The sequence below is a fragment of the Vombatus ursinus genome, unplaced genomic scaffold (assembly GCF_900497805.2).
Source record: "Vombatus ursinus unplaced genomic scaffold, bare-nosed wombat genome assembly UNPS02014773.1, whole genome shotgun sequence".
Lineage (NCBI taxonomy): Eukaryota > Metazoa > Chordata > Mammalia > Diprotodontia > Vombatidae > Vombatus > Vombatus ursinus.
In genome coordinates, this window is record NW_020954551.1 from 26,586,773 (window position 1) to 26,604,861 (window position 18,089).

Consider the following 18,089-nt stretch of genomic DNA (forward strand, 5'->3'; position numbering starts at 1 on the left):
CTTATTTGTGGTGTTTGATTTATTCCTGTAGAATTCCTACCGTATGCTGTACAGTCCAAATCAGACTGCTGGACTTCTCTAACTTCATGTTTCTAGGATTTTGAAACAGAGCAGATGACTGGCTGAAATAAAGATTTCACTGTTTACATTTGAGCTAGATGGCTACTTTTTAGAGTAACCAGGTATGCATGAGGATGAATGTCCATGTAATTTCAAAATAAAACTTGGAACAAAGTGATTGGAAACATCACATTTCAGTTCAGTGGACATTCTCTTTATAGTAGGCTTTTTCTTATCTTTTTACTGGCACTAAGTGTACCAGTGAGTGCATGCACTGTGTACGCATACACCCAGTGCATTTTGTTATTCAGTCATGTCTGATTCTTCGGGACCCCATGGACCACACCTGTCCATAGGGTTTTCTTGAAAGGTACGGCAGTGTTTTGCCATTTCCTTCTCCAGTGGATCTTTTTGTCAGGCAATTGGAAGTTAAGTGACTTGCCCATGGTCACGCAGCTGGGACGTGTCTGGATTTGAATTCAGGTCTTCCTCGCTTCAGGCCCAGCACTCTATCCATTAAGCCACCAGCTGCCTCTACACCCAATGTATAGGGGGCCCAGTTGGTTCCCTCAAATGCACAGCATGTTGGTTCATGTTTTAACTGACTTGATATCCCAGTGCTTATACTGGCTGCACATGTAGACAAGGCATGGCTTCTGTTAAATTGGGGGATAGGATTAGGGAGTGAACATACATGTATTTGGAGGGACATTCCATTCATTACATTTTTTTATGAGGTTGGAAGGAAGTGGTAGGAATCACGAGCCTATGATGGTGAAAATGTAAAAATTAGAGTTGTTATTTGGAGTAAGACAATTTAAATAAGAATGTTTGGATAAAAGATAACTGAAGCACACAGCCACAGTTCGAGTGGGAGGCAGTGATGCAGTGGGAAAGAATACCTTAACTTGTGTGACCTTAGCAAGTCTTATGATCTCTCCCTGGCCCTCAGTTTCATTTGCCAAATAAAGGGTTTGGATGAGACGGCGTCTAAAGCCCTCGGGCTGTACATCTATAGTTTTATGATCATGGGTCAAAGACAAACATATTTAGAGGCAGCTTGATATAGTGGGCATTGAGCTAGGCTTCCAGTCAAGACCTGGGTTCCAATTCCTCTTCGGACACTATCAGTTTAATCTTAGGCAAGTCACCTCTCAGCCTTAGTTTCCTCATCAGTAAAATGTTGATGTTGGATTTGATGACTTGTAGCTCAATCTGTGATCCTCTGATTGCAAGGACATGTCTCTAAGGCCATGTTTATAGATTTTGGAAAGTCTGTTTTGTCCAAAATCAATAAGATTTTGCTGGTTCTTGTAGAGAAAACAAGATGCAGCTTTTTATAAAACTATAAATAAAAGATGATTTGCTGATGACCTTGATAGCTTTAGAAAGATGAGTAAGTAAATGTTTCCCCTGCACAAAACTCTTATTTATCTCAGCCACTTTCCTGATTTTGACCTTTTTTTTTTTTTGCTGTTTGAAAAATTTTTTTAGCCCAGTTAATTTTTTTAAAATCCATTTTCCATTTGATTTCTTTCACTCACTCCTAATTGCTACCCTCTTCGAAGACTCTTCCGATAGTAAACACCTGATGTGTTTTGTAAAATGCAGCAATGATTGATTTGGAATGTGGCTCTTTTGTGAGCTCCTTTCATTTCATGGATCTAAGTCCCAAATAATGAGCACTAACAGACATCTTTGGGTTTATAACTCCTTTGTGTGGCTGTGTGAGTCGAAGGTCGGCCTGAATGAGGACACATCTCAGTGTTGACACTTTCAAAGGGTAGTTATGCTTTCAACTTGAGAATCTAGAAGTTTATGGAAGGTGTCTTCATTTAGAAATGGTTCATAAAAGCTATTTTATTTTGATAGCTAAATAAAAAAAGCATTTAGTCTTCCAGACAGTAGTTATTTGTGAGCATTAGGTGGCAGCATTAGAACTGCCAGAATGACAGTCAATTGATTATTGGGCATTTTGACTGGAATTTTAAATTAATTTAAGTAATATCATTAAGTACCTTGAGAAGAAAAAATTGAGGTGTCTGTTAGAACCAAGAACATTTTCTCTCCATCTCAGTATGCTAGCAACTGTAGGTGGCTGTTTTGTTTCTGTTTTTTTTTCCCCCATCAAGGCCCCAAAGAGTCCTACTTTGGGCATACCAAGTGGTATGCTTCAGTGTTAAACTAATTTTGTTTGTCTTATAATTCAAGCCTAAAGGAAATAGGATGGTTTTTGCATTTATTCTGTGACTGTTACCTTCCTGTGGCTTAATAGAGCCCCAAGAAATGCAAAGTAGAGGCAAATGATACTTAGTCCTTTGCCCATCTGGAGTGCTTTATATCTCATGAATATGTTTTGGGTAATAAGTACAGGGACTCTTTTCATGATTTAAAAATTGCCGAGATTCATCTTTGAATAGCTTATTCTCAAAAACAGATGGATTTTGGTATTGGTAACAATTTTGGCCATAAACTACAAGTAAAAAAAATGCCAGGGATCATCTTTGGGTGGACTACCGAGTTCTCTTCTGACTCTCATAGTTCTGTTTTCAGCTGCTTTTGGAGAGGGGGTGGGGGAGGGTGTTGAATGAGACTTGCCAACTCTGGTTTCACCTTAGGTTGCAGATTGAAGACTTGGGAGGGAGGGCAGGGAAAATATGAAGTATTAATGAGAGTTAACTGAATCAATAACTAAGTACCTAATCACTGTGACAGCACAAAATCATAGCTTATTCATAATGGTGATGCTGTCATCCAGAAAGTCAAATATTGTTGTTTCGTGTAATAATAGCATCTTTAGGGGCAGTGGATAGAGCACTGGCCCTGGAGTCAGGACCCGAGTTCAAATACAGCCTCAGACACATAACACTCACTAGCTGTGTGACTCTGGGCAAGTCACTCACTTAACCCAAATTGCCTCACCAAAAGAAAAAAAAAATAGCTTCTTTATGTGGTACTCTAAGGTTTACAAAGTACTTTATGTATATTATCTCATTTGCTTCTCAGGGTCTTACAAAATGTGTAGCTGCTTTTTATCCTCATTTTAGAGATGAGAAAACAGGCTCAGAGAAATCATGACTTGCCTAAAGTCCCCTAGCTACTAAGTTGAGGAAGGGTTGGAATCTTTGTTCAACTTTCAGGTCCACTTCCCTGTCTGTTATTCCAGTAGTCTTTAAAATAGGAGTTAGAGGCCCTGGAGGATGTATAGGATAACCCCATGAAAGGAGTGGCTTTGCCCTTAAGCAATGGGAATAACCAATGGGGAATGGAGGGGCCAGCTTGTGTCCATTTGGCCCCCCACACCTCCCTATAGCTAAGGGTGGGTTTGTTTAGTGGGGTGCAAGTCCCGCAGAGTGAGAAGTATATAACTTAACATGACCCAGCCACTGTAGAAATCATGATTGCAAACTTTTACCCCTTTTCCCAGATTCCCCATAACCTGATCCCCATCACTGCAGTGATGAGCTCTGCATACTTTGGCAGTGGGTAGTAAGCTCTCTGCCCCTTACCCCTTCTTCATTTTCTAGTGGGAGTGAATAATACAGGATGAATAGGCATGGATACATCATCTTTCCCCAAAGAACACGCCCCTCTTCTGAACTTCTTATTTCTGAGTAGGGCTCTACCAACCTTACAATTTTCCAGGTTCTCAACCTCATTAGCCTTGATGCCAAGCTCAGCTGAAGCTGCTATCTTCAGTTAATCTGATGATCTTTTCTCCATTTTCATCCTTCTTAGTCTCTGCAGCATTTGATACTACCCTTTCCTCCAGAATGCTTTTCTCCCTGGTTTGTCATGGTGCTGACCACTCACTCTCCTTTGCTGGCTCATCATCCATGATGCCCTCTACCACTGGGTGTACCTCAAGATTCTGTCCTTGGACCTCTGTTATTTGTTATTGGGTGACTTCATCAGCTCTCATGGTTTCGCCCCAATGCAGATAACTCAGATTTCAGATTTACTCTCTCTCTCTCTCTGGCTGCCCTCCCCACCCCCACCCATACACAACACATGGGTGCACGCACACACATGCACACATACACACGCTCTGAGCTCCAGGGCATTTTAAACTTGAGAAAACTTACCTTCCCTCCAAAACTTACCCTTTTTCTGACCTTCCCTATTTTTCTTGAGCATATCAACATCTTTCTATATCGCACAAGTTCACAGTCTTAGCCTTGGTTCATTCTGTCACCCTAAATAATCAGTTAACAAATCCTGTCATTTAGCTACTTCATTATCTTCCACATCTCTTTCCTCTACCACCACCACCATCTTAATTCAGACCCTCTTGGCTGGACCACTGCAACAATCTTGTCTTTGGTATTTCTACCTCAAGCCTCTACACTCACCAAACTGTTGTCTACACAGCTGCCCCAGTGATTTTTTCCCCCCCAAATTATCTGATCTTGTCATTTCCTTATTCAACCTTGGTGGTTCCCTACTGGCTCTGGTATCAGAGATTTCATTTCTACCTCATCCTTTTCTGTGTAAGTTTTATAATGTACATAATTTAGTAGAGTACGAGTTTGTAATTTGTAAATAAACATTTCAGGTACGCTCAATTATTTTTTACTGTAATAGTGTGATCAAAAAATTTGAAGACCACTGTACTATGTCATACTGCCTTTCTGGGGTATCAAAAATATTTTAGAGAGATCTCTCTCCCAAATGGTAAAATTATACAAGTATAACAATATATAGAACACATACACATGTATGTGGGAAAAAATGACTTGTCCCTACAAAATGTTTCATTAGGGTTTGTGGACTTAAAAAAAAGGCCACCAGAGGTAAAGATTAATTGAAAATGGCCTTTTAAATTACGTTTTCCAGGAACATTAATTTTAAAAGTGATTTTTTTAAAAACAGCCATTTTTTGCACAATGCATAAATTCCACTGTAGAATCTTAACTTCCTCATTTACATACAAAATAATCTCTGTGATTTTGGTTAAAAATGGGGTGTTAGAATGAGGCTGAGTAAAGCATAAATCCAAGAAATAAACTCTAAATTACCATTCAAGGATGTAGTATGCCAACCAGTAGGAGTTTATTTATGAGTGTGTGTTATTTTCCAGTCCCCTAATCTCAAAAAGCTAAAATCTAAGGGTTGTAACTACTGAAAATTCCGCTACACACAACTGTCACATCTATAGACCTGGAGGCTGGTTGGCTCTCAAAGGAAAACTCAATATTTAGAATGTAAAAAGGTGACAGTTGATATGTTTACCACTATTCTTTGCTAAATAACACTGACAGTGCAAAGCACATTAATTTCTTAGTGACTCTGTGACTTGTGTATGGGTCCAAAGATTCTCAATTACTTCAGATAACTATGAAACCTGCAATGCTATTCTAAGTCTAACCCAAGGGGCAGGTAGGTGGTGCAGCAGATAGAGCACCAGCCCTGGAGCCAGGAGGACCCGAGTTCAAATCTAGCCTCAGACACTTGACACTTACTAGCTGTGTGACCCTGGGTAAGTCATTTAACTCCATTGCCTAGCCCCCTCAAAAACAAAGTTTAACACAGGATCAGGTTTGTATGATTGTAGTCATAACACGAGGAAGACTGAAATAGGAGGCAGACTAGGAAAAATAAAGGGCTAACACTGGACACCTAGGCATGGTTCCTCTTTAGCCATCCGAACACCTGAATCCATTTTCTTTAGCTTCTATTGTGAAATATAATTAAATTTAATAAGTAAAATATAATTAAATTTAATGAAATATAATTAATGAGCATCTGATTCACCTGTATCACTATTCCTTCCATCCTGACACATATAGTAAAAAGGAAAAAAGAAGTTATATACTAACCAACTTTCTGGTGATGTTAGGCTGACCTTAGGCTATATCCACTGGCAGGCCTGAATACTAAGCAGTTCTGGTGTGCCAAGACCTACCAAGAATCCAAAATGAGGAGGCAATACCACAGGACTTTGTTGTACACTCGTGTCCAGCTCTTTGTGACTCCATTTAGGGTTTTCTTGGCAAAGATACTAGAGTGGTTTGTTGTTTCCTTCTTCAGCTCATTTTACAAATGAGGGACCTGGGGTAAACAGGGTTAACCGACTTGCCCAGGTCTCACAGCTAGTTAAGTATCTGAGGCCAGATTTGAACTCAGGAAGCCGAGTCTTCCTGACTCCAGGTCGAGCGCTGTATCCACTGCTCCGTGTAGCTTCCTAATACAGGACTTTAGTGAAAGACTTATCTTTTGACAAAAATCTCCGTGAAAAGCCAGCTCAATATTGTTTTTAAAAAAAAAGAAAAGTAGGAATACTGGTCTTACAAACCAAACTAGCTAAGTAGGGAAAACTTTATCACTAGATGTTTAGCCACCAAATGGTAACTTTTCTTTAGCCACAGCAATACTAAAACATTCTATGGAATTGAGAGCATCCCCACCAATGATATCAGAAATTTGAAAATCAGATTTGAAATATATATACAAATAGATCAAAATAGGTGTACAAAATTTCTCCATTATTACAACTAAATATATTCATACTTTTGCAAATCACAAGGAGTCAATCACAATGTTAGGGCTTTATTATTGTTTCTTAAATACTTGAGTTTAATTTCTTTGCAAATATTGGCAAGCAGTAAGACAAATTATTCTGAGATCTATTTCAAATAGCAGATTGAGAAAGTGAAATCAATGGGCTTCCTAACAGCAACTCTGCAAAACACCCTAGACTCTTGAAAACTTCGTATCTGAATTCCAAACCAGAAATATTAATGTACAAATAGCATCATAAAAAATCTCACAAAATAATGCAGACAATAAAATTAGAACACATAAAAAGAATCACTACATGCTACAAAACAGCTTTCAGCATTTTTCTTTTAACAAATCAAATGAAAGATACTTAAATTAGGCAATTTTGTTGATTCCTGGAGGTATTTTGTGCTACTGAAATGAGCACGTAATGGCAATTACTTCTATATTGTACAATTAAATATGGCTGGGATAATTCTAACAGAGATTTGCATTTTGCTGGCCAGTGTGGCATCATTCACTGCTACCTGAAATCGCCATCCTAACATTCAGATTCTTTCTTTAAAAGCACAGGGGTTTTCAAGTCATGAAAATTTATAATGTACAGAACTCTTAAGTCTATAGCAATACTATAAAATAATACATACATATTTAATGATTTCTCTACCTGTGATACTTCTGTAGCTAGGAACCACAAAAAGAAATTGGTCACTGCTTTAGTGATTTATCAGGATGTCATAAACTTGGTTACAACAAAGATGCTCAGGTCTATGGAATGCAAATAAAATCTAATTAAACTGCATTTTGAACTAGTTTCACTTGATTACATATGCATACAATACCAAAAAAGGAGCATATTTCATACTCAGATGTCCCACAATGTCAGTTTGATGTTTTGAAGGAATCTCATAAATTCAAGGAAATACAACAGGGCTGCGTTCAGTAGTAACTGAAAACAGCACCTTACCTTCTCCATTCCAATTTGAATGATGTGAATGTCAGGAAAATAATTTCTTTTTGACTATGGTACAGGTATGTTCTGATTTTTTGATTTTCGAAAATCTAGAAAATATTTTTAATTGGAAAAAAATCACTTTCTACTTACTCAGCATTGCTAATGATTTCTCCAGTACATTATAAAGGTAACTAAGTGAAAATAAGACTATGTTATGGAAATGGGTCAACTACACACTTTAATAAAAGCAAAGATATAAAGTATCAAAAATTAGTGGCCATTAGTTCCTTAAAGTTAACTGAAACAATTTCATAACTCTAAAATAACATCACATTCTCAGATTTTGTTGTACATTTATAGAATGTTATTTCTAAACGCACTATTTAAACATAGTGGAGCAGAAGAGAATCATTGCATACAATTTAATTTAAGAACTCCTTTATTAGTAAATTGATTTATAGGGTTTTTTTTTCATTATTTACTTTGAACATATAAAGGGTGAACCAAACAATATTTGAAGAAATTTAAGGTCACCAGTAGACTCCTACCTAAGTACGTTAAAAAAAAAAATTTAACATTTTTCTTATTATTTTGCTTTTGCTTTTACTTATCTTGTCCATTTCCAATAATAAAATAGGACATATGGTATTAGGACTGATAAATGAGCCGAAGGATGATTGCCACATTTTTAAACTTTCTTCTTGAAAAATAATTCATGTACTGAGCAAATTAAGTTTAAATGGGTACCAGTTTACTAAATACTAAACAAATATAATTTAACAGCATGACTCAGAATTCACTAATATTTTTGGAAAATGAGGAAAGTTTATTTGGGGAGTTCAAACTGTACATTTTACATCAATGCTTTAAAAGATTTACAAATCAACATGGCAAAAAAGCTCAATCAAAAAGGAAAAAGCCCTTTTTAATATATGATCCAATCTCCCTATAAAAAAGGAACACTGTACCTTACTTGCTTTAGCAGCAAGTGCCACTGATTGCCTTTTGCCATTTTTGTTACCAAAATGGCATTATGACCATCACAAATACCAGGATGGAGCAACCAGTCTCCCACCAGGATCCTTTAAGTAACATCGAGCAAAATGGAAATTCAAAATTGTGTGTATGTGTCTGTGTGCGTGTATACACATACACAAACTTGGAAACATCAGTGACACTCTAAAAAATATCTTCATGTGCTACCTCTGACAAACATCCCTAAAAATGAAATGCATTTGTAATATTTATTGCCACACATGAAGGATATAAGCCACAAACTGTTTTTAACAGCATTTTTAAAAACTTTACTTGGGTAAAAGTGGATGTGAAATTCAACAGGGCAGTGGCAAGTTTACCAAGTTATTTAGGATAGATATTCCTGAAATCAAACCTATTTGCTAAATTTCTTTTCCTCCTCTTCAACAATGAATTCAAATCTTCAGCTACCATTGTTTCTGAAGGAAGCAGCAATTCCTCATACATACAGCAAACCTCAGTGTAATGACACTTTTTACTTAGGTAAGCATCTGAAGAGAGTTAACTTCCCAGGCAGATTTGATTTACAAACACTGACTGACTGGTTCTGTTTCTTGTTCCCAAAGCAAATCATCAGATTACAAGCAGAGTAATGGTGAGCTGTCTTGGTTGGACGTGTCTTCAGTTTCTGGAATCCTGGGCAGGAGAGCAGATCGAGTTAACCCCCAAAATTTCTGAGGTGACATATCCTTCTTGGTGGCTGTAAACTTCCACCCAATGTGACTTGAGCAAACTCTGCATTGGGCAATAGTCCATGCGTACCTGAAAAATAAAGCAAGTACTCATGTACTTCATCTTTTAAATGATCATACATTTTAAGAGAAATCTATTTCAAATAATAATACACGGTTACAACTCTTAATGATACATAAGTTAACTATAACTTGAATCCAAATTCTGAGTCTGATACTCAGAAAAGTCAAATTGTGTTAGGACAAATACCTTTACAATCCAAAATATGCAGTAATTTGGCTTCTAAATCCCAAGCATTAGTTAATGTTTCTATAGCAACAATCAATGCAACAAAATTCCAGTACAAAAAAAGATCTGAGAGGGACACATGGCAGTTCTACTCTTGGTATTTCAGTGGAAGTGAATTCTTAAATACCATCTCACTCCAAAGAAATATTAGAATTGCTACTTTGCTCTAAGGTACCACTTCTTGTTTTATGTAGGACTGAATGCTCACCTGGTACTTCCTACATCTATGTAAAACTTTATAGGAAAAGCTTTTGGTTGGTAAAACCTGAAACACTGAGTTTTCTATCACACAAGAAAAGAAAAACTATACTAACACAGGGGAAACACTCTTCTGAGCAATCTAGAATTTTCCTTTGGAATCTAAGTTTACTCTGCATGAGAGCCCACGTATCGTGCCAAGGCCACACGCCAGTCTTGCACCTGCATTTTGGGTTATTCTGCATTTTCATGCTCACTGAGAACAGCAGGATCTGTTTTTATCCTCCCACCTGCAGAACTGTATACTTTTTCTACTGTGTATAAATTAAACATTTCAGAAATTAATGATCATCACACTAGGACATCAAAGGCATTCAAGATAATAATATTAAATTGATTCAAATAAGAATGAACCTATTCCAAAGTGAAGATGAAAGAATGTAAGGCCACAAGCAGCATAACTTTTTCACTGGAATAACAAATCAACAAAATATTTCTTATACATAATTTTAGTTATTTAAAGTACTCCGAAGGAGCAGAGGATTCTTATCCATCTTTGTTTCCCCTACCACATAGTACAGTGCAAAGTTGTTACAGGAAAAGGAAAAGCATTAAAAACTCCTTTTTCCCCTTTATCTACCATTTTGAGAAGTTAAGTTTTAACTTCTTATGAGCCATTTGATTTCAGGGAAATCATAAAACTACTAACCCCGCCCCCCTTCCCCCCCTGCCCCATCTGCTTGATTTTGGAGAAAGTCCTACTCCTCTCCACTAATAAGAAATAAGGTGACTTAATCCCTACATTTTTTTTTTCTTTTTTACCCCCACTCCCTTCAACCTATAATAACTGTAGAAACCAAGGTTCAGGGTCCTTGGCTATTGAGAACCTTGGACCCTATTTATTTCTACAACTGCATATGTTGGTAGATAAATTGTTGGCTAGATATAACTGCTGGGTGTTTTTATTCCACTATAATATGTTACAAGCAGTAAATATTTGAACTGACACATAATTCTTAATTTTGTTCCCAAAAGAAATTATTTGATAATCTGGGTGTTCAGTCCAAGCCTGGAAACTGATATCCCCCTAGGCTTTATTTAGCAAACTGAATTTTCTCATGGCAGAAGATGGGAAATAAAAGTAGAAAAGTAAATGATTTTGGAAATTTAAGGAGATCCTTAAATATTAAATCCAAAGGTTCTTTTGATTCTTTTTCTAGTTAAAAAGGAAAATTAATAATCAATTAAGAAGTAATTTCAATTTCCTGCTAATGGTTACCTATGTGATTTGGGGCAAATGATTTTATTCACTTGGGGGATTAGCCAGATGATTTCTAAAGTCTCTCAGCCTTGAAATTCCACAAAATACTTTTTGAATCCCTGCCACATTCAGGGCATATGGAGGCTATTTAGAAGTAACAACTGCTGTACTTGACTTTATAGAACTTACAATCTGCTTGAGACCACTCCACCCTAGTCCCTGACACATGACAGCATAGAAATACCATATTAGTAGTCCAACAAATGCTGTGAGGTCAAAGAAGAGGGAGGTTACTTATGGGCTGATATAGTGAGGGAAGACTTAATGGAGAAGTGGGAGTTAAGCATGGTCTTAAAAAATGAAACTCCTGAAACTACCATCAGCTGACTAGCTAGTGGGAGTAGTGATTGGTACCATAAGAATTTCTCCTTGACCCTATGCTACATATTGAAGGCACAGATGACATAAGGCTAGGGGAAATCATTAGCATAAAGGATGAAAAAATTAGGAACCACAAAGATGTCAAGAGTAGAGTGAACTGAAGACAGAATGATGCTATGGAAAGAAGACTGGATTTGGTGTCAGATGACCTGGGTTCAAATTATGCCACTGATAATTACTACCAATCTGACATGGGTTAAGTCATTTAACCTAGATGGGTTTCCTCATCTGTTTTCCTCATAAAGAATGGGAGGAGCAGTTTGCACTAGGTAATGTCTGAGGTTCTCTTCAGCTCTGAAATTTACTAAGGATAAATGTAAAGTCCTCTGCTTGGATTCAAAATAACAACTGAAATACTATAGGATAGGAGAGGTAAAGTTTGACAACAGGTCATGTGCAAAATTAGGGATTTCAGCGGACTTTTCTCTTTCTTTTTTTTTTAAATTAAAAAAAAAGTTATTTTTAGGCAATTGGGGTTAAGTGATTTGCCCAGGGTCACACTGCTAGTAAGTGTCAAATGTTTGGTCTAAGGCCGGACTTGAACTCAGGTCCTCGTGCCTTCAGGGCCGGTGCTCTATCCACTGCGCCACCTAGATGCCCCCTTTAGCAGACTTTTCAATACATCAACAACGTGGCACAGGAGCTTAAAAGTTCATGCTATCTCAGGATACAATAATGGTGACTCTTCAGAACACAGAAAGTGACAGTCCTGTTATATCCTGCCTTGATCAGATCACACTTGTAGCATTATGCAGTTTTAAGAAAATATAAGTATATGTGATGAAGATGAGGACTCACAACCTTGCCATATGAGGTTCTGCTAAAGGAACTGCGCTAAATTTAGCTAAACAGAAATGATGACTGGGGGCTTACAGGGGTATTATGGCTATCTTTAAGTAAATGAACAACTGTTATACAGAAGAAGAATAAGACGTGTTTTGCTTGGCTCCAGATGGCAGAACTGGGAGAAAAGGGTAGAAACTGCAGGAAGGTCTATACTGGCTCCTTATAAGGAAAAATTTTTGACAATTCTCACTGTTTACTACTTTGTAATATGATAAGTTCCCCATGACAGGAGGTTTTTAAGCCAAGGCTGGATGCCCACTTGTTGGGAATGTTATAGAGGGGATTTTTTTTTTTTCGTTCCCTTCTAGCTCTTTTTTATCTACCCTAAATTTAAACAAATTATATGAATATTTCCATATTCAAAAGAGAACAAAGACTCAGTACATGAAACCAAGAATCTCTTCTTAAGTACAGCTAGTAACAAATTTGTTAGCCTGTTCCCACATCTGTAAAACGAGCTACTTTATAAGGTTGTTGTCAGGATGAAATTAAATATGAGTAATATGTTTTGCAAACCATAATGTGCTATATAAATACTATTATTATTACTAGTTTCTTTGAGGGAGTGAAACCATATGGTACAGTGGAAAGTGCCCTAGATCTGGAGTCACAAGATCAGCTTCAAATACTGGCTCTGATACAATCCATTTGATCTTAGGTGGTCACCTAAACTCACTTGGCCTCAGTTTCCTCATCTTATAAAACAGGAGCATTGGACTAGATGGGTCTCTAAAGTCTAAACTTTGCATCTCCTCAAGTGCCTGGCTGTGTTCTCCATTTACCAATCATTCATTCGTTCATTCAACAAACATGCATTCTTATATTAAGTATTTAATAAATTATAACTTATCAAATTATACTTAAAACATTCTGCTTAGGACATTGAGCTTCAGAAGATTCACAGCAGTCTATACTGTATCATAGCATATTATGGCAGTCAAACATGGAGTATATTTTAATATGAATCATCTATCATATTTGTGGGATATAAGCCAAAACAATGTAGACTCTTTACCTTAGCTGTGAGTACATACTCTAAACCAACAGGGTGCTTAGACTTATGAATCATCCTTTATAAACGAGTACATATTAATAACAGGTATGATGACTTACAGGTGAATGTAACAATTTGATTAAAGCACAAAAGTCATGTATAAAAATTCTAGTATAAAAATTCTTCAGACAGTGGTGCCTACTCTGACACCAAGTAGTCAATCACTGACATTTGTGAAGCTTCTCTGGCATGGCAGACAACTATGGGCACAAAACAACAGGAAGCCTCAATAGCACAGTGGTGGAGACAACACAGTATTTAGAGTCAGAGGCCCAGGTTGGAATCTCAGCTCTGACACTTTCTCTCTCCATCCCCATGCCTACCCTAACTGTGACCTGAAGTAAGTCAATTTGCAGTTTCTTCATCTGTAAAAAAGAGAGCTGAACTAGATCTCCTTTAATATCCCTTCTGGCTCTAAATCCAAGATTCTGAAATCAGTGCATCACAAAGTATTTTACTTTCAGGACATGGATGACAGACTAAGTGTTTTTTGCCTCCAATTTAAATTTCACTTGAGGGTCACAGTATTTGGCAATCTCTTCTTCTTACCTTTGCATTCTATGCTATTTACTTATGTAAAAGGTACAAAATATAATGCAACAGCTGCTGTTCAGTATTCACAGATTGAAGAGTATTTCAGCAGAATTATTCATTTCATTTTATAGCTGTGACTAATTCTGGCTCAGGACTTTTGGCTTCCGTGTCTGATTATGGCACAGAATATACTAAACCCTAAGAAGTTAAATTAAAAAAATAAAAACAACATCAAATCACCACCAAATTACCCAGGAAACCAGCTGTGCTCTGTTGAAGATCGGCCGATCAGATTGAGGTTAGAAGCCTTGTACACTGTAAGCGTCTCATGCACATATCCGTGAGGATTCACGTATGCTGCCATAGGCCCACATAAGGACAAACTACAACAGATAAATCAAGAACAGCCATATAAATCACATTTGAATCTGGAATGAAAGTCTTTCTATTTAATTTTAACATACAGTGAACAGAACTGGCAAGAAACAGAAGGGTCTTGGGTTTAAGGTAATAATGATTTTTTTTTTCAAAATATTGGTTAGAAATTAATACATCTTGATATATGAGTACTATTAAGAGTCAAAAGTAGGAATTTCAAAATACAAACAATATTTGACAGTCGGCTTACTTCTGTCCAACTTAAATAGCTGTCTTCTGAAATGGTTTAATGATGATCAATAAAAATTCAATTCACTCATCTGATTCTGCCCTTAGAAATGAGTGCTGAACCCATTTTCAATGAAGACTGAAAAGAATCAATACTAATTCTCTAAAATACTTTGGCTTTTATAAGCAAAAGACATCTCTACAAGAACAAAAAATAAAATACAAAATCATAGGAGATACTTCCCCCCCTGCTCCTAAAATACAAAAAAACCCTCAATTTATTAGAAGCAGTTTCGTGCAGTTATTTATACTGTGGAAAGAGAACTAGGTTCTGCCTCCAAGTTGTTATGACCTACAGCAAATGCTTCGTACAGACCTCTAATGACACTTTGAAAATTCTGTAACTTCGTTCCTTGCATCTCTGAAATTTTGTGAATCATTAGCTCAATACAGTCACAACTTTAGAGTGGATATGCACGTGAAAATTTAAATTAAAAAAAAATCACAAGAAACATGGCATTGCTGCTGAGTATATTTCTTACTTGCTCCAAAAAAAAAATTAAAAGTTGATTACTTCTTATCCAAATAATGGTATTTGGTACAAGTTTGAAAATAAATTTGCATGAGATCATTCATCAAACCAAAAATCAAATGAGTCCAGAGTTAATCTAGAATACATGGAAAGAGCCAGGTGAGTGGTTAGGAGCCTTGTATAATGTCAGCTCCACCAATAATGGGCTGTGTGATGCTGAGGGAGCTGCTTCACTACTGTGGGTTTAATCTCATTTGTGAGGGATTTGAACTAGATGGTATTTCACGTCCTTTCTAGCTCCAGGATTTGAAGTGTATAGCCAATGACAAGATACTTAGATGATAAACGTCAACTTCTCTAACTGTAAGCTGGAGGCAACAATACCTACCTCTCTTCATGACACACATTATTGGTATTTAGGCTGATTTAGCATGTAAAAATAAGACCGTCTTTTCTACTCTTGGGAGCAACATATCAAGCCCACAATCACTGTAGTTACAGCCCAACTTTCATACTCTTCCTGAGGGAAAAAGACATCTGGGGATGATTCCAGAATCACAAAATTTCAGAGTTGGAGGGAACCTCAAAGGCCATCCAGGCCAATCCACAACCAAACCAGAGTATCCGCTAAACATATGAACAAGAGATCATCCAGCTATTTCTCCAGTGAGGGGGAATCCACCCTGAGGGAACCCAATCCAGTTCTGGAGAGCTTTAACTGTTAAGAAATGTTTCCTTATCTGAAGCCTAAATGTGTTTCTTTGCAAACTCCATTCATTGCTTCTGGTGGCAGACGCTGCCTTTAGAGGCAGGTGGTGCAGTGGACAGAAGGCTAAGCCTGTAGTCAGGAAGAGGAGTTCAAATTTGGCCTCAGACACTAACTTAGCTGTGTGATCTTGGCAAGTGACTTAACTTCTGTTTGCTTCAAATTCCTCAACTGTAAAATGGGAATGATTAATAGTACCTACCCTCCCTGGTTGTTGTATCAAATGAGACATCTGTAAGGCACTTAGCATAGTGCCTGACACACAGTAAGTATTTAATAAATGCTTGCTAGCTTCCTTCCTTCTAGTTCTGCTCTATGGGATTAAGCAGAGTTAAGTCTTTTCCTGTCACATGACAGCCCTCTTAAAAAACAATCCTACATCTAAAAACACTCCTCGTGGTGTGGCAGCAAGAACACTGAAGCAGCAGTCAGACAGCCTGGGTTTCTGCACCACAGCTCAGCTACTTCCTAACGGGCCTGTAAAATGAGGGGCTTGGGTTGTATCATATCAGTAGTTCCAGCTCTAAGATTCTTATATGACAATAAAATAGAGCAAGATGTTGCTTGGCTGAAATATAAGACAGCTGATGAATACTGATTAGAGGTATTAACTACCTGAGGTTCTGGAAATCAGAAGGACTCAGAGAACAAAGGGTTTTTTTTTATTTTATTAGAGTCCCAATTGAATATCAAAGGGATTACAAAGGAATTATTGACTCCTACAATTCCATAAGAGATTTACATGGAATAATTTATGATCGGTTTTTAGAAAAATATTACTAATACCTAACAAAGGCAACTTCATTAATTTCTATGCATAATTCTTAAAGAGATACTTATTGTATATAACTTTTATTTCACAAAGTAAAAACCTGAAAGAAACTTTGTACTGCCAATCACCTTTCCCAGTAATTAACAGGTAAAGGATTTTACATGAGTAGTGAATAAATTCACCGCATGAAATACAAAAGCATCTACAGCAAAACTGCATCTGTCTGTAATTTTTATCCTTGAACATCTTCCATTATTCTACCTCTTTTGTATTCCCCCAAACTCACAGCAAGTGTTCAATAAAGTCTTTTAACTGAATTGAACTGAATAAGAGTCTCACCTGAATATTTCGGTTTTGGTTGTGATTTCCGTTTCTTGACACTGCTTACAGCAAAGGGAGGTACACTTAAAAAAACACACACATAACAGTCTTAGAAGATAAACAGAAGAAAATAAATATATATTGTGTTAAGCCATCTCAGTAGTAAAGCTATCTAAAGCATATGATAAAACACATTTCTAAACTTTTCCCAGGCATTTCTATGAATGTCACATTTCCCAAATATGTTCCTTAGTTATTAAAAAAAAAAAAAAAACTGGGGAGAGGACAGAAAGATAGAAAGATCAGAGACTAAATTAAAAAAATGCCAGATCACAAGCTGATCAAAATTAAACTAAAATCAGAAATCTACCAGACAAAAAAATCAATTCATCCAATATCATAAGACACCAAGATAAAAATTAAACATTCTTTGCCCTCCAAGAGCTTATATTCTAATGCTGGAGGTTGGAGATGAGGTCGAAAGGGTGAAGACAACATTGTACGTAAAGAAATTTGATGCAAAGTAATTTGAGACAGGAGAGATGACAAACATCCTTGGGGAGATGAGGGGCTAACTTCAGAGGGATGGTACCTAAGCTGAGTATTGAAGGAAGCAAAGGACTGTGAGCCAAAGATGAGGTGGTAAATGCATCCAAGGCAGAGAGAATGGCTTATGTGTATATAAAAAGTATGAGATGAAATGTCAAGTTTGAGGAAAAACTAGTCTGGCTGAATTGCAGAGTCTATAAAGGGGAAGGATGTGATATAAAGATGGAAAGGTACACTGGAGACAGATGGTTGGGCACTTCAAATACCATGCTAATATACTGTGCTATATCACATGTGCTATATTATACCACACAGTGAAAACAGGAAGTACTGCAGATTTTTGAGCAGAATGGTGAGGTCAAATCTGTGCCTCTGGAAGATTATTTTGTGAAAAACAGATTGGTGAAGAGAGACATAAACAGGAGAGGGACCTGAACTTGGTTAGCGGCCATGTGCACAGACAAGAGGAATGAGGCCAAGGCTTGACACTAATTAGCAAATGGTGAGAGGAAGCTAACTCAAGATTGGAACTTGGGAGATCAGGCAGGGCTAGTGTTATACTCAACAGGGAAGTCCGGAAGAAAGGCAGCTTCAGGGGATAATGGACTCCGTTTTAAAGATGCTGAAATGCTGACAGAATGTCCTATAGAGATATGCAGCAGGCAGGCAGAAATACA

At 37.2% G+C, this 18,089-nt stretch overlaps 1 protein-coding gene across 3 annotated transcripts in view; it reads right to left on the reverse strand.

Annotated features, from left to right (window-relative positions):
• Window positions 1-6,589: 6,589 nt before the first annotated feature.
• Window positions 6,590-18,089, reverse strand: part of CRBN (cereblon) — a 38,451-nt gene continuing 26,951 nt past the window's right edge. For all 3 annotated transcript variants that reach the window (XM_027863968.1, XM_027863967.1, XM_027863969.1), the window contains 3 exons: window positions 16,882-16,946; window positions 14,118-14,249; window positions 6,590-9,313 (listed from right to left, as the gene is read on the reverse strand). In XM_027863968.1, coding sequence (XP_027719769.1) covers window positions 9,130-9,313; window positions 14,118-14,249; window positions 16,882-16,946 — 381 coding nt within the window. In that variant the 3' untranslated portion in view covers window positions 6,590-9,129. The remainder of the gene's footprint in view (window positions 9,314-14,117; window positions 14,250-16,881; window positions 16,947-18,089) is intronic.